Raw genomic sequence first — 26,703 nt, 5'->3', positions numbered from 1 at the left:
GCCGCTCACGGCGCGTGCGCGATGGGGCCCTCGCGCGGCCCCCCAGCCCAGAGCCTCTGACGTTCGCCCGGGCCCGCCCCAGCCATGTTCCTCCCGTGGCGCGAGAAGCGCTGCTGTCGCGTGTCCCAGGACGTTCTCCGGGCGCGCCAGCCTGACATCCCAGGGCTAGGTGTTTGGGAAGCGCGCCGGGAGAGCCGAGTGCTATTTAAATCCGCAGCGAGGCGCCAGGAAGAAAGGAGACGTCACACTTGAGCTGCCGCTTCGGTAAGCTTCCGGAGCTCAGTGGCGACGTCCAGGGCTGCAGAGGGGCTTGGGCCTCCCCTCCCGACCCCCAAAGCGGCCCCAGCCGGCATCGCCGCTGCAGCCATTCACGCAAACACTGTAGAGGTCACAGGCGCGTTAGTGTTGCTCTGGTTCCATCCTGAGGAAACCCTGGAGTGAATGAATACTTGAAGTAAAAAAAAAATTTAGCTTTCTCTTGGCTAGATCCTTTGATACTTGAAAATATATTCCAAGTATTAAATTACGACAGCAAAGGATGTTTAAAGAGGGTAAGTATTGAGAAAAGAGCTGATCAGAAAAGTATTTTGACATAGCAAGACTCCCAACAGCTTGGTCGACATAGTGTGGATTCCGATGACAGTTTTTCTTCATGTAAAGAATTTATAAGAGGCAAATATATAGAGACAATACTTTAAAAGGCTTTCAGAATATTCCCTTTAGATGTTAAATTTTACAACTGTCTCGACCGTCTGTACGATAATTTTTTTCAAATACTTCAAATAAATGAGCATCTTTTTTCAGCAGGAAAATATGTTTAAAAACACAAAACTTGCTTTTAGGTTCCTTGACTTTTATGAACAATCTCCAAGGAAGCCCTGGCTTCAAACACTGGAACTGGTTCATCCAGCTGAGGTCTGAGAGAGAATATTAAAAATGAACAACTTGCTTCTTTCTTCCTTGGTTTTTCTGAACAACTTCCATGGTAACTTTTGCCTCGTATAGTGGAATGGGTTCATCCAACTGAGGTCTGAGGAAAAATGAAATTATTAGAAATGTCTAGTTAAGGATGAGGAGAGTGCACAGCAGGGTAGTTGACAGTTGCTGTAGTTCAACTCTATTACTTTAAATAAAATTTGTCCATTAATATTTCCACTATTAAAAGTGGTTAGATTTTGAAAGGGGAAAATACCCATTCTCTCCATTCCCTTTTTTAATTCCTCTTTTTTGATAAACAGATTCAGCTGAAAAAAATTGTACTTTTCCCTCCTGTCTACCTATGGGTTATTTCAAATTGCTTTGGGAGGGGTGATGCGGATAAGTGAAGGGGCTGATACAGTATGGAATGCAGTAAAGAAAACTCATGAACCACTTATATCTTAGGGAGTAATTACTTAATGGTGTATCACAGGATACACAGCAGCTGTTTATCTAAGCAAAATGTAACATTTGGTGGCAACAAGTATACTGAGAAAGCTGAAACAAAAATGGGAATGCCCATTTTATCTCTTGGAGAATAGAAAAATAAACAAGAACAATGATTTGGTTGTTTAGCATACCTAAAAACACCAGTTGATAACTTCTCCATCACATCTTTTAAGATACGTAGCTGGAAAAGACTGTTAAGGTGACAATGCAAAAGAATAAATAAAACTATCTGATAAGCAGAGGATGCTAGGCAGGCCACCTATTTTTGTAACAAATTATGTAAGCCGTCCAAGTCTACCTCTAAACCAGGAAAATGGGGGAAGTGATTTGAGAGAGAGTGACATAGTAGAGCATAAAACTTCAAAGGACAAGTGATGAAAGAAGCCTAATGTTTCTCCTTAAGTAATGACTAGTGTTATCCCAAGTGGACGGTATTAGAATTTTTAGTTAAAAATTTTAGCACTTATATTTCTTACTTTAGGTGCACATTTAAGCTAGTTGATATATGTATGCAAGAAAATTAATAATCTCTGCATCTAATATATGCAAATAATAGTATAAAATTTAAAACTCTATAGTCATTTAATTGAAATAATATTAGAATTGAGAGTCTATATAATTGCTGCTGCTGCTGCTAAGTCGCTTCAGTCGTGTCCGACTCTGTGCGACCCCATATACGGCAGCCCACCAGGCTCCCCGGTCCCTGGGATTGTCCAGGCAAGAACACTGGAGTGGGTTGTCATTTCCTTCTCCAACATGAAAGTGAAAAGTGAAAGGGAAGTCGCTCAGTCGTGTCCGACTCCTAGGGACCCCATGGACTGCAGCCTACCAGGCTTCTCCATCCATGGGATTTTCCAGGCAAGAGTACTGGAGTAGGGTGTCATCGCCTAACTGATAGTACAGGAGAATTATTTATGATGTATAATCACACAATTGGAAGGCTATCTCTATCTAAATCATAAGCATCCACTGGCTCACGTGTGATGCAGTTGAGGTAGGGTTGCACAAATGAGGACTAAAGTTTGACTCAGGACTTTAGGAAATTTAAGGGAGAAAACAGAAACATAAGCTGCTTTAAAGATATTTTTAAAAGGACCTAAAGAATACTGATTCACTGTTTGTAACTGCAAATTCGCTTTCTTCTGTTAATGAAATTGCCAATGGTATGTGTAAGAGAGTGTGTGTGTGTTTGTGTGTGTGTATAAATATGTATTTCTGATTTTTGAAAATTTAACATTTCTTATAAACATGTCATATTTTACCTTGGTCCATGGGTTTGTCAGATAGGTTAAAATCTTACGGTGTGGGGGAAAGGAGAGCAGTTGAGAGAATTAAGTAATGCAGGCAGAGGCAGCCAGCCTGCCTTCAGATACGTAAGATTCAAAACATGCTAACTTGTGTTACTTTTAATACAGTGTCTCTATAATTAACATCCCATGGTATTCTTGAGAATTACAATGTTATTGGACATTTCATTATTTAAAGCTGAAGTTTAAATAATTCTTTTAGAGAGTTAAAAATTAAGTTTATTCCAAATTTAATAGGAAAATATTTAATCAAGAATACTTTAAACACACACATTCACTACATTAAGGGGATGTTCTGGTTTTGAAATGAACTCTTTAAAACTCAAAATATGCAATATACTAATTACATACTATTATTTGAAGGCTCTGAAATAAGCTTGCCATAGATTTTAGAGGAGGCTGGCCTTGTACATAGCACGCATATGCAACAACGCGCGTTTGATAAAAATAATGATATTCAGTGAGACGTTAGTCTCTTCATGCACAATTATACTCTATTAAGTAATGAGAATGTATTAATATTTATCCAATATATTAATAATAAAAATTTTACCAGGTACAGCTGCCTTTAAGACAGGCATCTCAGAAACAAAATGTTTATTCTTAAATTGACCCCGATCTAAAGAGGTTTGGACTTTTCTTTCAGAACTGCTTTCAGAGTCTCAAGAAAACTTGATTACTTTTACTAAAATGGAATGATTCAGTTTTACACTTGATTTGTTACTGAATCACTTCCATTAAAAATAATCAATCCATCTTTCTTTGATAAAGATTTCCTAGCACTGATATTCTTAAAAACAGCCCCCCCAACTCTTTAATGTAGATGAATATTCTGAAATGTTTTGCGCAGTGGTGCCACCATAGGAGTACAGATGTAGTCTCTTAAGGTGACCTCTGATTTTCTTGAGGCCAGATTAAAGTGAAGTAAATTTTTCCATGTCTCCTATAGTTTGATTTCTCCTTCAGAAATGAGCAAGACAGCTTGGGTGGTTCCTGTCCTGGCACTTGCCAGCTGCATCCTTGGGCGTGTATTAACCTTTTATCCTGCTGCTGCTTTACTCATGACAGAGGGATAATAATAGTACTTAAATTTCACATGGTCGTTTTCATATTTAAATAAGTACCTATAACACACTTGGAACTAGCTATTACCATTATTAAAGAATTTAATGATGAGAATACAAGGTACATTTCAAGCCAGAAATTCAAATCCGTAGGAAAAAGGATATAAAGATACTTTCCCTGTTGTACATTTGACAGATTCCAAACTTCATCATTAAGGAAAGCCACTGCTGCTCCCTTGAGGAAAAGGCAATGACTATCTGGAGGATCCAGCTTGGATAAAATGCACAAAGAACGCTCAGTTACTGTGAGTTTAATAGCAGGAGAATGATTGGTATCTTAGGTCAGAAAAATTTTTACACAAAGTAAGTAATACCCAAATCGCAAGTAATTGGCACATAGACTTTAGTAACAGTATGTACACTGTAATGTTTTCTTTTCTAATTCATTGTCCAAAATTATGAAACAGCAAGGTCAAAATGCAAGGCCAATCCAGAGGTGATAAAGTGGTATTAGGGTGTCTGTGTGTGTGTGAGATTTCTAGCTGCTACTCACCTCTGTGTGTGTGTGTGTGTGTGTGTGTGTGTGTGTGAGTGAGAGAGATTTCTAGCTGCTACTCGTGTGTGTGTGTGTGTGAGAGATATCTAGCTGCTACTCACGTGTGTCCGCATGTGTGATTTCTAGCTGCTACTCACCAGTGTGTGTGTGTGTGATTTCTAGCTGCTACTCACGTACGTGTGTGTATGTGTGATTTCTAGCTGCTACTCACCTGTGTGTGTGTGTGTGAGATTTCTAGCTGCTACTCACCAGTGTGTGTGTGTATGTATGTGTGATCTAGCTGCTACTCACCAGTGTATATGTGTGTGTGTGTGAGAGAGATTTCTACCTGCTAGTCACCAGTGTGTGTGTGTGTGTGTGTGAGATTTCTAGCTGCTACTCATCTGTGTGTGTGTTTATGTGTGATTTCTAGCTGCTACTCACCAGTGTGTGTGTGTGTGTGTGTGTGTGTGTGAGATTTCTAGCTGCCACTCAACAGTGTGTGTGTGTGTGTGTGTGTGAGATTTCTAGCTGCCACTCACCAGTGTGTGTGTGTGTGAGATTTCTAGCTGCTATTCACCAGTGTGTGAGATTTCTAGCTGCCACTCACCAGTGTGTGAGTGTGTGTGGTGTGTGTGAGATTTCCAGCTGCTACTCACCAGTCGTTTTCAAGAGGATGTTAGAAAATCATCGAAGACTGGAACGTAAGAATTCTGGTGTGTGAATATCACCATAATAAAAATCCCTGAATTTTGCTGAGAAATGTAAAACTGGAAGAAATGTAAAAATGGAAGACTACACACACACGCACACACACACACATAGAGTAAATTCTAATTTGAATAATTAAGAAATTGTCATTTTATATAGTAATATTTTGCTAAGTATATGTCAACATGATGTTTGTTACTAGGGAAAAAAATCTTATTTGAAATACTATTAAAAAATTTAGAAGTCATTATTTCCAAACCACTAAATAAAAGTTAAGTGAACTCTGCTATATTTCAACTATATTTCAACATCTTGGCCAACAGCTAAAGTTAAAAAAATAAAAGCTATATTTCTTTAAAAATAGGAAATAATTAAAAATTTATACAAATTTAGCCACACCGTGCTAAAAGACGTGGCATTATTCTTTGTTAATTATATCCTATTGGTGGAATAGTAATGCTTTATTGTTTCTGATAATACCTGCAGGTTTTCTTCTGTTGTTACCCAATGGCCTCCAACACCAAGAAGGGTGATGATATCATGTTTATGTGGTAGTAGTTGTAATTTTTCAGCTGGTTCGTCATCTTTATTATATAACCTCACTTACAGAAGAATTGTTGAAAAAGAAAGAGAGGGAGAGAACATATATTTTATAGTAATCTGATAAAAATTTATTCTTCAAACTAGTTGTTTACTTTTAATGTAACAAGGAAGCATTTTTCTTAGAACAAGGTAACATGTATTCAGACACCTTAAAATACACTTTTGCATTAAAACTATTCATATAATTTACTTTAGATTTAATTATAAGTGAGATAACTAAAGATAAAACGTCTCTTTCAATCTGAAAATCAGACAAGATAACAACACACACCACTAAGTCTGACCATTTCAGTCATACCATTGATAGCTTAATACTCTGGGGAAAGCTGAGTCCTAAGTAAGGAACTCATAGATTCAAGAATGTCCTACTTTGACGTAATGATCTCCTACTTATTGAAATGTCCATTTGAAAAGTTAATGAACTATACATTCACTTCCACTGAAAAATTTTTCTGAGTTAATTTCAAATATTGAAAATGCTGGCTAAAGAAACAGCTATGGCCATAGCTCCATTTGTTATGATCTTAGAAGATAAATTCTAACAAAATATAAATAGAATCCCTTGGCAGGCTTGTGAAACCTATTCTTAAGGTGCAGTGGCACTACCTAAGTGTGTAGAGATTTGGTGTTAAATAGCTATTGGTTAAACTACAAAAGTTCAAGGATGGTAAAATGCAAAAAAATTCTCTATTTTCCAAAAAGGGACTGTAGAGGCTCACCATCCTACAGAGAGGAGCCATCCATAGCAGAAACAAGTGACTGACTGAGACCTGAACTAGTCCAAGAACCTCTGAATCCGTGAAGAATCCGCCTGCCAATGCAGGAGACACAGGTTCGATCCCTGGGTCAGGAAAAGCCCTGTGGCAGGTCGCAATCCACTCCAGTATTTTTGCCTGGAAAATACCATGGACAGAAGAGCATGGCAGGCTGCTGCTCACAAGGAGTCAGACGTGACTGAGTGACTGAGCACAACCACCACAAGCACAACCAGGGAGGCCCCAGGTTTCTTGTAGAGATGCTTAAATGCCCATGCCTAGACTTCAAAGGGCTTCCCAGGTGGTACCTTCGGTAAAGAAGTGAAAGTGAAAGTCACTCAGTCTCTTTGAGACTCCATGGACTACACAGTCCATGGAATTCTCCAGGCCAGCATACTGGAGTGGGCAGCTGCTCCCTTCTCCAGAGGATCTTCCCAACCCAGGGACTGAACCCAAATCTCCCGCATTGCAGGTGGGTTCTTCACCAACTGAACCACCAGGAAAGCCCCCAGCAGTAAAGAACTGGCCTGCTAATGCAGGAGACGTGAGACAAGGGTTCAGTCCCCGAGTTGGGAAGATCCTGGGGAGGAGGGCATAGGAACTCATTCCAGTATTTCTGCCTGGACAGAGGAGCTTGGTGGGCCATAGCCCATAGGGTTGCAGAGTCGGACATGACTGAAGCAACTAAGCACGCATGCATACTTTTTTAAAAGGTAATCATGTTCTCTCTTCTGACAGTGCTTAAAATGGGAATAAAATGAAGAGGCTCCAATTCAAAAAGTTAAATAAAAAAAAAACTCTCGACCTCAACTTAATAAATATGTAAGTAATTACTTCCTGGTTCTGTTTTTTTCCCAGAAATTTATCCATCACAATCAAAAAATGACAGAGACTCCTGATTTAGTAAAGTGCCCACCTCCAGCATCTAGGACAGTGTCCACTCCGAGACCACCTGTTTCTTCTAAACAGCTTTCAGCCACATGGGCTTTCCCGTTAGACACATCGATCACTCGAGCTGCAAAGGACAGGAAGTCAGGCGATTGTACTGTTCTCTATGTGATCAACACAGCTCCCAGAGGAAGAGCAAGAAAAGCAAATAAATTTCTCATCTCTGAAGTGAATTAAATGGTTGAAGCAGTTATTGAATCTGAATTATCCTGTTTTTCACTCATCTACCCCAGTGTTGGTAAGGGTGAATTTAAATGAAGAAACTGGTATAGTCAATAAATTAAAATATGAGCATTCTATAGATAAGATATTCCAAGGTTGATCTGTTGACACAGAGGACTGTTTTATAGCTAAAGGGTGTTTTGCCAGAACTGAGACTCTCTAAACCGCAAATGTACCTATATAGATATGAACTGAAAGATTAAACAATTTCTTAAGAATGTTCAGATTTAATAGAGTTCAGAGCTCAAAAGTACAAAGATCTATTCTGGATTTGGTACTTCTCTACTAGAGGCAGTTTTATCCTTTCTCAGTCACAGAAATCGCAACCTGTACCGGCATCCCCTGACTTGCCCTCCAAAACAAAACAAAACAAAAATTCCTGAAGGTGAAAAAACAAAACAGGATTATTCTAAGCAGAGTTAGTGAAAATAAAACTAACTGTAACTGGTTGTTTTAAAGTACTATATTAAGAGAACAAGCCAATGAGAACGAAAAGATCTCAGAATTTGGGGACTTCCCTGGTGGTCCAGCGGCTAGACCACTGCTCCCAAAGCAGGGAGACCAGGTTCAATCCCTGGTCAGGGATCTACTTAGATCCCACATGCTACAATTAAGAGCTGATGCAACCAAATAAATATTTTTTTTAAAACCTCAGAATTTGAATTGGAAAATGAAGATACATCTATTTCATTTTTGTATCTTTGAACACCTTCTCATTTCAGAGAATTCTGCTCAGAGCTGCTCAGATTCGAGGTGTAGTCAGTCCAGTACTGACTGAAGTCTTGGGGGTGGGTGTGGGGAGACCGAAGGGAAGGGCAGGGCTAACCAAGAGGAAACTGCTCCTTGTCCACAGTACTATTTATGCTCCTCCCCTCCATTTTCAATCTCTTCTTTTTTTCCTTTTTTCTTATCTCCCTCCTTTCTCAATGCCTGTTTCAACCTTCTTTCCATTTCTTGGTTATCTGCCAAAAGCATAACATAACCATGGAAATAACCCAACCATAGAAATAACCCAGGCTTTACTGTTAGACAGGCCTGGGTTCAAATCCCATTCCAGGCCTAGTGGTACACACCCTGGCACATCCTTGGACAAACTAAATTCTGACACAGGGTTGTTGAGGATTTAAGGAACTATCATTCATATTAACACCCAGTGAAGCTTACTTTCCTTCCTGCGGGCCCTTACACTCTGCTCTTCTCTTCATCTGTTAATCTCCAACATTAATTCTGTTAACTCCAGTCTACTAAATTCCATTCCCATCTCTATTCTGTCAATCTCTATTTTCTTTCTCTTTCCCATGTTCATTGCTTTTGGGATAGGTTCAGTCCTTTCAAGAGCTCCCCAGCTGATGACATATCCTGTTTATCCTAAACTATACGTGACCTGGGTTTCTGTTTAACTGGCTCATCTCCCATCCCAGCAAATCACAGAAACAGGCAACTTTAGGGACATCTGTTGTTCAGTCACTAAGTTGTATCCAACTCTTTGCAACCCCACGAACTGGAGCACGCCAGGCTTCCCTATCCTTTACCATCTCCTGGAGTTTCCTCAAACTCATGTCCATTGAATTGGTGATGCCATCCAACCATCTCATTCTCTGTGGGCCCCTTTAGGTACATATCACTGGGTAAAAGAGGTTGAGAAACAAAAAGTGATACAAAAATTTGACTTATTGACTAAAAAAATAAAGAGGTATCAGGTGTTTCTGAACTCTGTCAAAGTTCACCTAATTCAAACTTGACTAAGTTGATAACAACGGGGCAAAGAAAAAACTCTGAAAAATAACTGGGACTTCCCTAGGGGTCTAGTGCTTGCACAGCAGAGGGGCGTGGGTCCTCTCCCTGGGGAACTAAGATCCACGTGCCACACTGGCCAAAAGAAAACAACAACAGAAAAACCCAAATAATTACCATGTAAACTTATGTAACCTTGGACTTAGCACAGGAACTAAGTGCATTTTAAAAATGACATGCATTTGGCATTTTGCAGTTTGTTTTACAAGTGGAGTTTTCAAGGTGATATGGTATCTCTTCAAAATTTTATGTATTAAAGTCTGTTGAGTACTGTTACTCACCTATAGGAGGCCTAAATCTTTCAAGAAACTGCTTGTCTTCAAGGCTGCAGGCTGTTGAGATCACTTTGGCTCCTCTGTGGTGTGCTAACTGAATGGCTATTGTACCAAGTGTCTGTGTGGGGGAAATACACAATGGGGTTACAGAGAGAGGGCGGAGGCTGTGTCTAATTCATCTGCTAGGTTGTTTTTCAATAAAGAGTAACAGTTTACTTCTACTTCAGTATATTTAAAAATCTTGTCTGATACAAAGAAAAAAATAGGACAAGCTTATTAGAAAGGGAAACACTGATAGACTCTGCCTCAAGGAAAAGCTGTGTGTGCTACAGGCTCCCAGCCAGTCTGACTGTAGCACATAACCTCAAGGACAGGCAGGCTGAATTCAGAACACGGCCTTGGAAAGAGAAAAATGGGCCATTAAGGGCCTGGTCAGCATAATGTACTAAGCTAATTATATGGTACATATACAAGTCCAGCAACCTCTCTTTGAAAATCAAAGCACTTCAAAAGTTCCATCCTTTTGCTGATCTGTGGGTAAGTTCAGGGAAATAACTACTATCTTGATGTTGGGCACAGGGCTGAAGCCAATGAAGACTGTGCCTTTTTTTTTCAAAGAAAAATCACTTTCATCAACAGTCAGATACAAAATCTAACATTTTTAGATTTTTATGTAATCTTTTAGTGTCTTCATATTTTGATGTTTATATATCATGTATAAACATGGTGTTTATACATCACTACATATATGTAACATGTTTAAATTAGTACAGTTTTGATCTTGTGTGATATTTATAAATGAAACACCTTAATCACATAAGTGTAATTATGAGGGATATGATACAAAATAGGGAGACCTGGGTCTAGCTTCAAAGATTAGGAGCTATTTCAAGTTTTGTGTAACAGGCATGAATAAAAATGGCTTATCTGCTTTTTTAAAGTACTAGCAGATTCAAAGCAGTAAGAAACTAAACACTATCTATTGATAAAAGCTGCTTATTTTAGAAAACAGGAGTTTGGTATAGGAAATCAGTGAATAAGTTAACTGGCAATACATTGTATTAGTATGGCCCATTTCTCAATTTCCTAAGTTTATCCTATTTTGGTCTTTTAAAAAAATTTAATTTATTTAATTGGAGGCTAATTACAGTATTGTAGTGGTTTTTGCCATACATTGACATGATGGTCTGTTTTTTAACAAAACTATTAGCACCTACACTTGCTCCATCCATTATCAGCACGGATTTTCCAGGCGAGAGATGAGAAAGGTAATGCAGGGCTGTATAGGCTCGTAATCCATCCCGGATGGTTCCAGCAGCTTCTGTCCACGTGACTTTTTCTGGTTTGTGAACTATCACAAAGAACAAGAGGAAACAATCTGTTAACAAAGCCCATTAGACCTGCCTCCTGGATCTGTCTGCATCCATCTCTGCTGCCACCATGGCCCTGGTCCAAGCCTCTACTGCCAGTACCTTTCACCTCCATTATGCTTTCTCTGCTGCCATTTTTGCCCGTGCACACGCCACTGTGAACGCAGGAGTCAGTGTACATGTTTTAAAATGTTTTATAGCTGAAGTAAAACATGCAGAAAAGAACATGAAAGTATAGCTGGATGAATAAATATAAAGCAGGTACGTGAGTAACTACCATCCTGGATGAAAAAGAGAACACATATGAGAGGAAGGGAGTTCCTCAGCTGCTGGGGAGTCCTGCCCCACCTCGCTCCTCCACCACACTGAGAATCTCCCTACCTCCACATGTTTCCATCTCCAAGGCCCTGAGGAAGGGGAGGGGCTCAGGGAGCCCTGCCTTGTCGTGTACCCTCAATAAAAGTACCCTATACCCAGAAAAAAAAAGAAAAAGAGAACACAGCCCTCATGTTGACAGCCTCGCCTCTCCCACCAAAGGCATTTTTAAAAAACTGAGATATAACTGACATCAGAGTTCACAACCATTCTAGTTTAACAAACGCAAGTTGTTCAATCGCCAAGTTGTGTCTGACTCTTTGTAACCCCATGGACTGCAGCACATCAGGCTTCCCTGTCCATCACCAACTCCCAGAGCTTATGCAGACTCATGTCCATTGAGTCAGTGATGCCATCCAACCATCTCATCTTCTGTTGCTCCCTTCTTTTGCCCTCAATCTTTTCCAACATCAGGCAGGGTCTTTTCCAATGAGTTGGCTCTTTGCTTCAGGTGGTCAAAGTATAGGAGTTTCAGCTTCAGCAGCAGTCCTTCCAATGAATATTCAGGGTTGATTTCTTTTAGGATTGGCTGGTTTGATCTCCTTGTAGTCCAACACCACAGTTCAAAAGCATTAATTCTTTATTGATCAATTGATCAAAAGCCATCAATTCGGCATATACATTCCTAAACAAAATTTTGTGTTGCCTGTTTCTGAACTTTATCTAAATGGAACTGTACTATACACATTTTTTTTTCTTATTTTTTTGCTTATCATTTTCAAAGACATCTTTTTTTGGTACTTGTGGCTATGCATGCTAAGTTGCTTCAGTTGTGTCCAACTCTTTGGGACCCTATGGACTAGCCAGCCAGGCTCCTCTGTTCATGGGATTTTCCAGGCAAGAATACTGGAGTGGGTTGCCATTTCCTTCTTCAGGGGATCTTCCTGACCCAAGGATAGAACCTGCATCTCCTGTACTGCAGGCAAACTCTTTACCACTGAGCTGGGGAAACCCTACTAGGCTATAGTGCTTTTCATTTTTGATATCTTATGGCAACATCTAATTTAATAAAATGAATGGGTTATCCACTCTTGAGTCAAGGGCCAGTTCTGGTTTTTCCCCCATTTTTTGGTAGTTAGGTATTCTTAACTTTTCGGGAGTTAAGCATTCTTAACTAAGAATGCTCATGTATAAAAGTACTCTTGTACACAGGTGTTCTACAGGGTATTTACTGAGGAATGGAATTCTGCCTTTGACATCACTGAACACTTCCACAGTGGCTTATGAACTGACTCTCACAAAGCTGCTGCTTTGAACATCCTTGTCAACCCTGGTATTACACATTTTTGCCCATCATATGGGTGTGTCATGGTTTCTTACTGTGATTTTAATTTGCTTTCCCCCACCTACTAATGAAGTTGAGCACCTCTCCATGTTTGTAGGCCATACAGAATTTCTTTGTTATTTATTCTTGGTTGTGCTGGGCCTTCGGGCTCCCTCTGGTTGCGGCCAGTGGGGCTCCTCACTGCGGTGGCCTCTCCTGTGGCTGGGCACGGGCTCTAGGGCACTCGGGCCTCAGCAGTTGCAGCACACGGGCTCAGCAGTTTCGGCTCCTGCGCCCTAGAGCACAGGCTCACTAGTTTTTGCACCTGGGCTTAGCTGCTCCTTGGCATGTGAGATCTTCCTGGACCAAGGATCGAATCCGTGTCCCCTGAACTGGCAGGTGAATTCTTTAGCACTGATCCACTGGGGAAGCCCTAGAATTCCTTTTGTGAGGTGACTGTTCAGGTGTTTTACCAATTTTTCTATTGTTGTCTTTTTTCTTATTTATTTGCAGGAATTTGTAGTATATTTTAGATAAGTCATTTGCTTGCTCATGTGTTATAAATATTATTTTCAACTTTATGGCATCTCTTTTCAATATCTTTAGTGGTGTCTTTGAAATGCAGCAGTGTCAGAATGATCTTTTAAAAACATAAATAACATCCTCACACTTCTTTGCTTAAAATTCATCAATGGTTTTCTACTGTACTTGAAACAAAACGTAAACTACTAATATAGTTTAGGCCATATTAGCTCTATATTTTCTGACCATTTTGAAAAATCCCATGGATGGAGGAGCCTGGTAGGCTGCAGTCCATGGGGTCGCTAAGTCGAACACGAATGAGCGACTTCACTTTCACTTTTTGTTTTCATGCATTGGAGAAGGAAACGGCAACCCACTGGAGTGTTCTTGCCTGGAGGATCCCAGGGATGGGGGAGCCTGGTGGGCTGCTGTCTATGGGGTCACACAGAGTTGGACACAAATGAAGTGACTTAGCAACAAAGCTGTTCCTTAATATAATTATTTAATATTTTGCTTTTATGAATGTGTATACTGAATGTGATTTTTTCACAGTATAGGCAATCCTTTCTAATTTTACCTGAAATCAAGTGTATAACACTTTCAATAGTGTTTACCCTAAGTATTTTTCCTCTTAAGGCAAAAGATTCAGATAGGTTGGACAGTTAGAATTAAATTGGCCAACCAGTGCCATCTAGTGGGGACGTAAAGCATCCAAGCACACGATGAAAATGTTGAGACAGACAAGCAAGGCATTAAAACTGTAAAACATACTAAGCACCAGGGGATATCACACACAGTACTTTAATCCTTATAAATTTGAGACAGCAATTATCCTAATTATAAAATGGCGTTCAGGGTAATAATTTGTCTGATGCCACAAGTTTGAAAGAAAGAAAGAAAGAAAGAAAGAAAGGGAAGTTGCTCAGTCATGTCAGACTCTGCAACCCCATGGACCGTAGCCTACCAGGCTCCTCCGTCCATGGGATTCTCCAGGCAAGAACACTGGAGTGGATTGCCATTTCCTTCTCCAGGAGATCTTCCCGACCCAGGGGTAGAACCCGGATCTCGCGCATTGTAGGCAGACGCTTTACTGTCTGAGCCACCAGGGAAGCCCAAGTTTGAAAGTCTGACTCTAAAGCCCATCTACTTCTAACAGTGCATGTTCAGTATATGTACAACTTGCTTTTATTTTTGAGATTATCTTCCATCATAAGAATTGGTACTACCTATACTTTCATTAATAAATAAAAAGTTTAGTGCTTAAAAAATGGCAGGGCAGGGACACAGATGCAGACACAGAGAACAGACTTGTGGACAGAGTGGGAGGGAAAGGGTGGGGCAAATGTGCAGAGTAGCGCTGACATGCACGCCACTGTGTGTAAGGCAGGCAACTGAAGGGAAGATACTGTGTCACAGGGAGCTCACTCAGCCCAGCACTCTGTGACAACCTGGATGGGTGGGCTGAGAGGTTCAAGAGGGAGGGGACACGTATACCTGTGGCTGATTCACAGGTATACAGAGACCAGCACAACATTGTAAAGCAATTATCCTCCAATTAAAAATAAACTTTAAAAGTTTTATCAGATAAAAATAATGCTAATGAATAAAACTACATTTAAAATGGCAGAGGCTTTAAAATTACATGGTTCAGTTCAGTTCAGTTCGGTTGCTCAGTTGTGTCCGACTCTTTGCGTCCCCATGAATTGCAGCACGCCAGGCCTCCCTGTCCATCACCAACTCCTGGAGTTCACCCAGACTCGCGTCCATTGAGTCAGTGATGCCATCCAGCCATCTCATCCTCTGTCGTCCCCTTTTCCTCCTGCCCCCAATCCCTCCCAGCATCAGTCTTATCCAGTGAGTCAACTCTTCGCATGAGGTGGCCAAAGTACTGGAGTTTCAGCTTCAGCATCATTCCCTCCAAAGAAATCCCAGGGTTGATCTCCTTCAGAATGGACTGGTTGGATCTCCTGGCAGTCCAAGGGACTCTCAAGAGTGTTCTCCAACACCACAGTTCAAAAGCATCAATTCTTCGGCACTCAGCCTTCTTCACAGTCCAACTCTCACATCCATACATGACCACAGGAAAAACCATAGCCTTGACTAGACGGACCTTAGTCGGCAAAGTAATGTCTCTGCTTTTGAATATGCTATCTAGGTTGGTCATAACTTTCCTTCCAAGGAGTAAGTGTCTTTTAATTTCATGGCTGCAGTCACCATCTGCAGTGATTTTGGAGCCCAAGAAAATAAAGTCTGACACTGTTTCCACTGTTTCCCCATCTATTTCCCAAAATTACATGGTTAGATGTGGTTTAATGTTGAGATCCTTGCTTTTGTATTAGGTGATCCACAAGTACTTATCATGTTATAAAAACTAAGAAAACTAATAAGAGAGAGCCATATATGGATCAATAACAACAGTATTGCAATTCTTTGTAATCATCATTTCAATTCTTTCCACCACAAGTCCAAGGGAATAATGCTGAAAATGTGTGCCAATTTTTTAAAGTTTAATTTTTAGTTTATACTGGAGTATATTTGACTCCAATATTGTGCTAGTTTCAGATGAACAGTAAAGGATTCAATTATAGACATATACATACCCGTTCTTGTTCAGATTCTTCCCCCAGGTAGGTCACCAGAGAATACAGAACAAAGTTCCCTTTACTATACAGTAGGTCTCTCTTGATAATCTGTTTTATATGTAGTAGTGTGCATATATGATGGACTTCCCTCACTCAGCTCAGTTGGTAAAAGGTAAAAGCTCAGTTGGTTGCCTGCAATGCAGGAGACCCAGATTTGATTCCTGGGTCGGGAAGATCCCCTGGAGAAGGGAATGGCAACCACTCTTCTTGCCTGGAGAATCCCATGGACAGAGGAGCATGGCGGGCTACAGGCTGTGGGGTCACAAGAGTCAGACATGACATAGAGACTAAACCATGACCACCAGCGTGCATATGTTAATCCCAAACTCCTAATGTATTTCATCCACCTACCTTTCTTTCCCCTTTGGTAACCATAAGCTTTTTCCTAAGTCTGAGTCTGTTTTTTTCAGATTCCACATATAGGTGATAGAATATCTGTCTTCCTTTGTGTGACTTACTTCACTTAGTATGATAATCTCTAGGTCTGTCTATGTAGCTACAAATGGCATTATTTCATGCCTTTTTAATGGCCGAGTAATATTCCATCATATATATGTGCCATGCCTTCTTTATCCATTACTCTGCTGGTGGACATGTAGGTTGCTTCCATGTCCTGGCTTTTGTAAAGAGTGCTGCAAAGTACACTGGGTGCATGCATCTTTTTGAATTACGGTTTTCACTGGATATATGCCCAGGAGTGGGATTGCTGGATCATAGAGTAGTTCTATTTTTAGTTTTTTAAGGAGCCTCCATATTGTTCTCCAGAGTAGTTTTACTAACTTATATTCCCACCAACAATGTAGGAGGGTTCCCTTTCTCTACACTGTCACCAGCATTTATTGTTTGTAGACTTTTTAATGATGGCCATGCAAACTGGTGTGAGGTGATACCTCACTGTAGTTTTGATCTGCATTTCTCTAACAATCAGCAATGTTGAGCATCGTTTCATGTGCTTTTTGGCTATCTCTATGTCTTCACTGGAGAAATGTATATTTAAATCTTCTGCCCATCTTTTGATTGGGCTTTTGTTGTTGTTGTTATATTGAGCTGCATGAAATGTTTGTATAACAAATAAAATTTTTATGTTTGATAGAATGGCTTGAGAATTGAAAGCACAAAAGAGCTGCAAGAATTTATTCAACTTTTTACCTCTATCCTTAATATTCTACAACAAGATTAATAAGACATCTTCAGGGAGTTGTTTGGAACCTAGTTTTTTGATTTGGTGGAAGAACAGACTTGCTAGGAGGTATATAAATTTACTACCTTTAATAGCCCCAAATCCAAATTTAAGAGTCCAAAATTGGCCCCACATAGTCTGATTACCAGTTATATTATTCAAGAAAGAACTTAGGAAAAAATTTAATGAAATAGTTCAAGAATACGAAAGAATGTATGATGACTTATAGGTAAGTTATGAAGAAACCATGAATCCTAGCATAAGAAAAAGACTGGCAGCCCCATTGGAGGCCCATGGATATGCTGTGTTCACGTCCTTGTTCCTCGCCCAAAAAGGTAACTTCCACATGACTTTTCCCCTACATGGTCCTTATATCCTTAAATGATATATACCTCATTAAATTTAGTAGTTTTCAACTTTATAGAAATAAAATGGTATCACACTGTCATATACTTCTGCAACTTGCCTTTCTCACTTAGCACAGTTTGTGAGGTTCATCCATCTTGATATGTTTGACTGTTATTTATACACTTTTACTGATGAGTTAATTAGAAATATCTTTGGTTATCCATTTTCCTGGTGATGAACATTGACGCTTTTTCTCTTTTTATTCCACAGTGACAAACCATGCTGCTATATGGACTCTTGTGCATGTCTACTGGTGCACATCAGGCCTCTCTGGGGCATGAAAGTACCAGCAGAGTTACCAGCTTTGAGCTGTTAATACATCATCACCTATTAGATCAGGCCAAGTTATTTTTCTAAAGCATTTCTAGTAATTTATACGCCCAATGCTCAAAAGATTCTGTAGCTCCTCATCCTTGCCAGCACTTGGGATGGTCAAACTTTATGACTTTGTCAGGCTCAAGGATGCATAGCAGTGGTTTTAATGTGCTTTCCTCTGATTCTTAAGGAGATAGAGCATGTTTTGTGTGTCTATATAATTTATTCACTTTATTTTAAATATTTAAGAAGTAAATTCAGTTCAGTCGCTCAGTTGTGTCCAACTTTTTTTGACCCCATGGACTGCAGTGCGCCAGGCCTCCCTGTCCTTCACCAACTTTCAATGCTTGTTCAAACTCATGACCATTGAGTTGGTGATGCCATCCAACCATCTCATCCTCTGTCATCCCCTTCTCCTCCCACCTTCAATCTTTCCCAGCATCAGGGTCTTTGCCAATGAGTCATTTCTTCGCATCAGGTGGCCAAAGTATTGGAGTTTCAGCTTCAGCATCAGTCCTTCCAGTGAGGAGTCCTCCTTCCAATGAGGACTGATGCTGAAGTTGAAACTCCAATACTTTGGCCACCTGATAAGAAAATTTTAAAATTAGTACTTGAGTTAAATTGAGTATTGGCCAAAGGATATTAGCAACAGAAACCAAAAATAAGTGTTTTGAGTCTTTCCTGACTCAGACTCTACAGGTATTGTCTAGATTTTATACATTTGAAAATTTTAATAACCAAGAAAAAGGAGTAAAAAATTCTGATTAGTGATATAATTTCAGAGCCAAGGGAGAAACTGCTTTTCAAACCTCTTACCATGAACAGTATAAGGGAAATGTAGAGGTAGGAACACTGTTCAGTTTCAAAATAAAGTTTAGAGATATAAAATTTAAGCTAGAAGTAGTCAAATGACGACCACCCAATAGCTATTTTCTAGGCACACTCATGGCAGATGCAAAGCAATCGTGTTGTTAATAAAAACCACACACACCTGGGAAGTAAGACTTATGAGCTCGAAAACACTGCACAACCACATACCCAAGTAATGCTCATGGACTCGAACAGCTTCACAAAGTCCAGGGTCTTCAGAATCCAGGGGCAGAATTCCTGAAAATTAAAATGAGAAACGTTAAGGGCAACTATCTAAAAGTGAACTCACTCCTAATGAGAGGCCAGTAAGCATTAGTCTAAATTTTCCTCAGTGGAATTTTGAGGAAGCTTCCAGTACTAGTAAGGAGAGGTTTCAAAATACAGAAGCAGACTAGATAGTTTATTTTCTGATATAAGCACTATAATACCTACACTACCTCTTTCTTTTTTCTTCCTCTTTCACCTGAGTGATGACAGAGATGATGGCTGACATACAGAGCCAACTCAGAGACTGGGGGGCATCTGGGCTCCTCATTAAACTGACCCCTGACATACAGCTAACCTTCCCAGATTTTGGTTTTACAGGATTCATCAGTACACTTCCAATAAAATCCCATTTTCTCCAGAGCCAGTTGGATTTTATTTTTGGTCTCTTAGAAACAGAATCTTGAATAACACAATGTCATCTGATTTCTTTTTTCTTTTTAAAATTTTATTTGTCTATGGCTGCACTGGTCTTCACTGCTGTGCGCAGGCTTGCTCTAGTTGCGGTAAGTAGGAGCTACTCTTCGTTTTGGTGCATGGACCTTTGGATTTGTGGCTTGCGGGCTCTAGAGTGAGGGTTCAGTAGTCGCAGCAGTTGGGCCCAGCTGCCCCTTGGCATGTGGGATCTTCCCAGACCAGGGATCAAACTGCTGTCCCCTGCATTGCAAGGTGCACTCTTATCCACAGGACCCCCAGGGAATCCCCTTACCCGACTTCCTGGGCAGATAATAAAGATAGAAATAATAAATTCTCAAAAAAAATACCCAAATCAAAGGCAATTCTGTTAAAAGCTGATGAAAACTTTCCTACACATTTATTCTTAACAGTTTCAAGCATGCTGTAAAGCCATATATTTTCTGAGTTTATGCAACTGCCTCGTATGAATACTTTCTACAGAGAAATGGCAACTTCAAAAACTACTTCTTAACTACTTCATAGTTGTTTGTATGAATGTCTAGGACACAGTATAAAGAAATATATTTGCAGAATGGTATTAACCATAGACTGAAAAAAAACGGAATAAATGTCTTCAGCAAATTTTTGGTTTTACGAAGGCAGTAAGGGAGCAGCTGCATATAGTTTATTCGAATGTGGACAGAAGAGTATCTGCATAGCTGAGTCAGTCAGCAGTCTTCACATCGATGGACTGTAACTTTTCCTTTCTCTGGAGTCGTCGGTCTAGTTATAGACTGAGTTCCTGTCCAGGAAGGGCTGCACCAAGGACAGCAACAACTGTGGCCATCTTTCTATCCTGTGTGAGCTTAGCTGCTCAGCTGTATCCGATTCTTTGCAATCCCATGGACTGTAGCCCACCAGACTCCTCTGTCCATGGGATTCGTGAGGTAAGAATACTGGAGTGGGTAGCCATGCCCTCCTCCAGGGGATTGTCCCAACCTAGGGATCAAACCCAGGTCTCCTGCACTGCAGGCGGATTCTTTACCGTCTGAGCCACCAGGGAAGTCTCTTTCTATCCTATCTACAGTCAAATACTGAAAAGTTTTAAATGTTCTGCTATTGAGATCAAACTCCCAATTCTCTTCATCAATGGATACTTGAGAGTAAATTCCAAAACTTAGGTAAGTACTTGTATATAAAGCAAGGTCACAGTAAACATTAGCAATTGTACAAAAAAAGACAACAATAAGACAGACGACTTGAAATAAGGCTATGACCTATAACTTACCCACTACTTCATCATCTGGTTGAAAGAATGATACCTTGCTTCCAACTAAAATGCGGAGAAAATTAATAGTCATTATTACAAGATTAAATATAACCTAATATCTAAAATTCAAAAGCCATAGATTGATAAAAGTCACTGACTCAGAGAAAAGGTCAAGAACTTTTAGGACATGTTGACAGTCTGCAAGGGACCATAGGATGTAACACTTCAAATGTGGATTCTCTGCAAAATCTGGGCTGTCCGGTTGTTGACACCATGGAGTGGGATCTCTCTCTGTTTAGCTAAGGATGAAGGCATAAAGAAAAAAATAATCCATTTCACAGCTCTTATGATGATTACACTGGGTACACTGGGCTCCCCTCCTCCTGTGGCTAGTCCAATCTGTCATGATTTTAGCAGCAGAACTGCAGACACGCAATGGGAATTCTGGTTAGAGTTACATATGCAATTACTTTGATTTGGGATTATGGAAGTAAATTCAGAATGGGGCCAAGAAATTTGAGGACTATACAGAAGTGATAAGTTACATTTCCCCTGTGTACGTAGAGAAAAGGCCTCCACCATCAGTCAATTCTGTAGAGTATTTTTCTTCCAATAGTTACAAGAGGAAACAGGAGGAGAAAACCCAAACCTCATTGAATGTCTACATTGAATGTGCCTAGCATTTTAGTGTGTATTCCCATTTAATCTTCATGGCACACCGATTAAGTAGGTATTGTTAGGCCTGTTTAACAGATGAGGGAACTGAGGTGTGGCAGACAAGTAAGGCAGAAGCTTGTGATCCGGGAGTGGCACTTCTGGCTGGCTCTGTCTGTGGAAGGGTCCCAATCTGCTGCGTCTCTGGATCCTGCCTGTGCCTCTGTCCCCTGATATTCTTGCTTTCTGTGCTTTTCGCTTTCCTTCCTGCTGCGGATTCTTGTCTTCCTGAAATCATCCTGATCCTTTTTTCATGGTGTCCTTCACACTCCTTTTATTAAGGACTGTCCTTCAGACAGTGGCACTGCCAAGGGGTCCATGCAATCTGTGTGTCTCCTTCATTTTCTCCCTCTCCCTGCATGAGCTCATCACCATTCTATGATTTCAAACACAACCGAGAAGCTGACAACTTTCAGATATAACCAGAATCTTGTAAATCATTTCCTGCCTTTACGTGTTTTGAATTCTCCTGTTCCAGTCGCTTATTAAGTTCTGTTGACTTGACTTTCCCAGGATTTCTTGAATGTATCCATACTACCTTTGCCACATCTGTCTAGGTTATGGACTTTGTCATTTCTTGCCTGTTGGGTCTACGGCTCAAACAGTGCTCTTGCCTATAGTCCGGTCTGCCTCAAATCCACTCTTCATGTGGCCACCCTAATACGTTCTCTACAACCCAGCCTGAGAGATGAGATTCAATGTGATCTGGCCCTTGCCTAACCTCCCGCCTCATTTTTTGGTGGGCGGGGGAAAGAGTCAGTGTTCATATCATCACTAAAAGATTTTGTTAGGTATCTTTTATCCTGCAATTTTTGAAGGGGAATTTTCTTGACAAACTTTTTTTTCTTTAAGTATCCTGCCTGTATGACTCTTGCCCAGAACTTCAGGTGGGGTCTCAGTTTCACCATCAGGGATCAAACCCGTGCCCCCAGCAGTGGAAGCCTGGAGTCTTAAACCACTTGGACTGGCAGGGAAGTAAGTCCCTATTTACCTTTTAAATACTCAATTTTAGGTACACCTTAAAAATTTAATGTGAATGAAGCTACTGACCATTATGTAAATTATGACCTAAAGCCAAGTTATACAAGTAATTTATACTGGTTTGTAAACATCATAAAAAGGACAATGCTGGTCATGCAATTCAAAATGATTACTTGTGGATTTAAATACATAATCTCTAAATATTTATTTACTAAACTGTAATAAGCTCTTCAATTACAAAATACCATTAAGTTCTATTTTTCTTTTTAATTAAAAAATGAAAAACACTTCTGTATAGTTTCTTTGTATTGAAGAAGTGTGTGTAATTTTAATGTATCAGTAAAACAATTAGCTACCATTTAATTTCCATTATTTTAGAAAATAAATACAGATACTTCTATCTGTACACTTACCATCTAACACAATTCCAGCAACTTCTCTCCCAACAGGAAAGAATTCCTTTTCCATCTTCATTTCTGCCAGAAGCTAAATAACGACAAAGGCTTGAACTTATTGTCAAGAATAAATTCTAACCTCTATTCATACAAGAGAAAAGCAGGAGCAAAAATCAAACCACAGGAAAAGCAAATATGACTCCATTTTTGGCATTAAGACAAAAAGCAAGTATCTTCACAAAGTAGGTTCCTCTGTGGAGCAGGAAACCAGCCTTGCTAAGGGATTCGTTGATATGTATAATTTTAATCTGTCAGCAAATCAATTAGCTACCATTTAATCTCCATTATCTTAGAAAATCCACAGAGAGATTTCTATCTGTAATCTTACCATCTAACACAATACTATATAAAATATTTTCATATGATATTATAAAGTATATGAGTTCAATTAGACTGAATTTACTGATTAATATAGAAGTTATATTAGCATATAAATATAGAATTAATATCTATATATAAATATATAAATAACATACTGATTAATATAGAAATACACAGTAAGTTTTTTTCCCAGCTGTTCTATTCTTCTACGAATAATTTCTTGGTACTCAGTTATTATTATTCTAATCTTTTTACCACATATATTTGACTTTTGGCCAAATCAAAGCACCAATATCTTAGTATTCATACCTTTGTATTTATCTGGCTCAGAGCACAAGCTTTAACTTGAAGTTTCACATAGTTATCTTCTGTAACAGGAAGATTTTCCTACAGTCAAATGATAAAATAATTGCACATTCCTTTGAGAATACTGCCTTCATGTTGCAAAAATTTTCATATATAACTGAACAAAATAAAAAAGACTCAAAATCTTACACCTAAGTTAACTGAAAAAGCTACAAACAATTACTTTATAATATATAATATGAAAGAATGCAGGGAATTTGGGGTAAAAAATTTCAAAAGTCTTAGGGTACTAATCTGAAAATGTACTTCCAAGCTATGGATAAGAATATATGTGCAGGCAATGAACACAGGATAACAAAGTAGAGCAATAAATACTGTCCTTCAGTTCAATTTAAATAACCTCAAAGCAACAAACCTTCATGTGGGGATGTCCTTAAACACACATATACATAATAGATACACTGTACTGGTCATGGAATTTTCTTAATGCTATCTAGAAAGTTCTTTAGTGTCACCTCATGATGGTGTGATCACTAATCTAGAGCCAGACATCCTGGAATGTGAAGTCAAGTGGGCCTTGGAAAGCATCGCTACGAACAAACCTAGTGGAGGTGATGGAATTCCAGTTGAGCTGTTTCAAATCCTGAAAGATGATGCTGTGAAAGTGCTGCACTCAATATGCCAGCAATTTTGGAAAACTCAGCAGTGGCCACAGGACTGGAAAAGGTCAGTTTTCATTCCAATCCCAAAGAAAGGCAATGCCAAAGAATACTCAAACTACTGCACAACTGCACTCATCTCACATGCTAGAAAAGTAATGCTCAAAATTCTCCAAGCCAGGCTTCAGCAATACATGAACCGTGAACTCCCTGATGTTCAAGCTGGTTTTAGAAAAGGCAGAGGAACCAGAGATCAAATTGCCAACATCCGCTGGATCATCGAAAAAGCAAGAGACTTCCAGAAAAACATCGATTTCCGCTTTCCTGACTATGCCAAAGCATTTGACTGTGTGGATCACAATAAACTGTGGAAAATTCTGAAAGAGATGGGAATACAAGACCACCTGACCTGCCTCTTGAGAAATCTGTATGCAGGTCAGGAAGCAGCAGTTACAACTGGACATGGAACAACAGACTGTTGTTCCAAATAGGACAAGGAGTATGTCAAGGCTGTATATTGTCCCCCTGCTTATTTAACTTCTATGCAGAGTACATCATGAGAAACGCTGGACTGGAAGAAACACAAGCTGGAATCAAGATTGCCAGGAGAAATATCAATCACCTCAGATATGCAGATGACACCACCCTTATGGCAGAAAGTGAAGAGGAACTAAAAAGCCTCTGAGGAAAGTGAAAGTGGAGAGTGAAAAAGTTGGCCTAAAGCTCAACATTCAGAAAACAAAGATCATGGCATCCAGTCCCATCACTTCATGGGAAATAGATGGGGAAACAGTGGAAACAGTGTCAGACTTTATTTTTGGGGCTCCAAAATCACTGTAGATGGTGATTGCAGCCATGAAATTAAAAGACGCTTACTCCTTGGAAGAAAAGTCATGACAAACCTAGATAGTATATTCAAAAGCAGAGACATTACTTTGCCGACTAAGGTCCGTCTAGTCAAGGCTATGGTTTTTCCTGTGGTCATATATGGATGTGAGAGTTGGACTGTGAAGAAGGCTGAGCGCTGAAGAATTGATGCTTTTGAACTGTGGTGTTGGAGAAGACTCTTGAGAGTCCCTTGGACTGCCAGGAGATCCAACCAGCCCATTCTGAAGGAGATCAGCCCTGGGATTTCTTTGGAGGGAATGATGCTGAAGCTGAAACTCCAGTACTTTGGCCACCTCATGGGAAGAGTTGACTCACTGTAGAAGACTCTGATGCTGGGAGGGATCGGGGGCAGGAGGAGAAGGGGACGACAGAGGATGAGATGGCTGGATGGCATCACTGACTCGATGGACGCGAGTCTGAGTGAACTCCGGGAGTTAGTGACAGACAGGGAGGCCTGGCGTGCTGCAATTCACGGGGTTGCAAAGAGTCAGACACGACTGAGCGACTGAACTGAACTGACTGACCTCAATTAACATCTGTCCTGGACATTTTAGCATGCCCCATGGGACTCTGGGGTCAAAATACAAACTTAATGGAACTTAATTTACCCCTCATATTCCATAGCTAGATATAACTTCAAAGGCAAAGATATTTCAAACTGAGGTATTTATTGTCATCCACCAATGACACCAGTAATTAAAATGCTTTCTTCAGTCCTTGATATGCCCCAAAATTAGATCAAGTGTTGGCCTGTTGGCTAGAACAGCTACCTGCACAGTGCCTCTTGTGTTCTATCAAAGTGATCACTGTATTTGACATGAACACAGTACTCTGGGATTTCCCTTTTTAAAACTCAGATTTGATAATATTTGGTAATTATATGAAGATATTCAGCAGTATCGATAATGTTATACTCATGATTGTGTGAACCTGGTGATAATTATTTCCAAGAGCCAATCAAACCTCTTGGACCTCCATCCTGACCCAATGGTAGAAACCAAACTGATTAGACTCCTAATCTAAATGATTTTGGAGTTGTTGAAAGATGAAAAAGAAAAACTGAATTGCGTTCGTTATCCAGAGATTCTTATTACTACTATGAAACACACATACAACATGAAATACATACAGCACTTAGCTTTTGTCCCTAAACTAATAGTGGAATGACTTTGGCCTGCCTCAAAACTTTCAAACAATCACTATAATAAAAATTCTACTCTCTATCCTTAAAGTAGTAAAAAAAAAAAAAAAACTGGAAACCTTTAAAGCTTAGTGCCCAAAGTAACTTTGCAATGCTCAGAAGTTAGTGTGAAAAACAATGCTTTTCCACCTCTTTAATTTCACAATATGAAAGTATTTTCTGAAATACGGCTGCAATCTAAAAACTCGTTTTATTGTGGTATTCAGAATAAATTGGGTTAATTGTACAATACATAAGACTACTCAAGTTGTTCAGTTTCTCATTATCTTTTATACTAGCACACTGAGGAACTAAAAACTCTTTTGCAGCAACTCTTTTAAAAATATAGTTATACCATAATATCAACCACTGTTTCCACATAAGATTAAAGTAATTTATAGGGTGCCACTCAAAAATAATTTGTAACAGGGTATTTAAAACTAGGTCTGTGTCTGACGCAGGATACAGCATGCTTGGGGCTGGTGCATGGGGATGACCCAGAGAGATGTTATGGGGAGGGAGGTGGGGGGGGGGGTTCATGTTTGGGAACGCATGTAAGAATTAAAGATTTTAAAATTTAAAAAATAAATAAATAAATAAAATTAAAAACAAAAAAAACTAGGTCTGTGACATTTGTTAAATACACTATCTTGTTCCATCTAAAGATTAAATCATTTTTCT

At 39.7% G+C, this 26,703-nt stretch overlaps 1 protein-coding gene and 1 long non-coding RNA gene across 7 annotated transcripts in view; one reads left to right on the top strand and one right to left on the bottom strand.

Moving 5' to 3' along the window:
* Positions 1-80: 80 nt before the first annotated feature.
* LOC105616368 (uncharacterized) lies at positions 81-26,640 on the top strand. Of its 2 annotated transcripts, XR_001433835.4 has the most exons (4): positions 81-264; positions 3,996-4,104; positions 6,351-6,480; positions 7,262-7,544. It is a non-coding gene; the product is annotated as an uncharacterized LOC105616368 (long non-coding RNA). The 2 variants fall into 2 exon arrangements; XR_009600761.1 differs by adding an exon at positions 22,085-26,640 and having other exon boundaries at positions 3,996-20,195.
* CRYZL1 (crystallin zeta like 1) overlaps positions 538-26,703 on the bottom strand; it is a 36,666-nt gene continuing 10,500 nt past the window's right edge. For 2 of the 5 annotated variants that reach the window (XM_012186074.5, XM_004002757.5), the window contains exons 3-13: positions 23,299-23,376; positions 22,627-22,699; positions 20,537-20,581; positions 18,757-18,825; positions 10,860-10,993; positions 9,649-9,760; positions 7,320-7,418; positions 5,526-5,647; positions 3,965-4,070; positions 1,560-1,605; positions 538-1,030 (exon numbers count right to left, since the gene is read on the bottom strand). In XM_012186074.5, the coding sequence (XP_012041464.2) occupies positions 931-1,030; positions 1,560-1,605; positions 3,965-4,070; positions 5,526-5,647; positions 7,320-7,418; positions 9,649-9,760; positions 10,860-10,993; positions 18,757-18,825; positions 20,537-20,581; positions 22,627-22,699; positions 23,299-23,376 (984 nt within the window). In that variant the 3' untranslated portion in view covers positions 538-930. Of the gene's footprint in view, positions 1,031-1,559; positions 1,610-3,883; positions 5,105-5,525; positions 5,648-7,319; positions 7,419-9,648; positions 9,761-10,859; positions 10,994-18,756; positions 18,826-20,536; positions 20,582-22,626; positions 22,700-23,298; positions 23,377-26,703 lie in introns of those variants that run through there. The other 3 variants (XM_042229496.2, XM_042229503.2, XM_060416099.1) reach the window with 3 other exon arrangements.

This window comes from Ovis aries, chromosome 1 (assembly GCF_016772045.2).
Source record: "Ovis aries strain OAR_USU_Benz2616 breed Rambouillet chromosome 1, ARS-UI_Ramb_v3.0, whole genome shotgun sequence".
Lineage (NCBI taxonomy): Eukaryota > Metazoa > Chordata > Mammalia > Artiodactyla > Bovidae > Ovis > Ovis aries.
The sequence above is the reverse complement of the archived record's forward strand: the minus strand, read 5'-3'. Positions and strand labels throughout refer to the sequence as shown.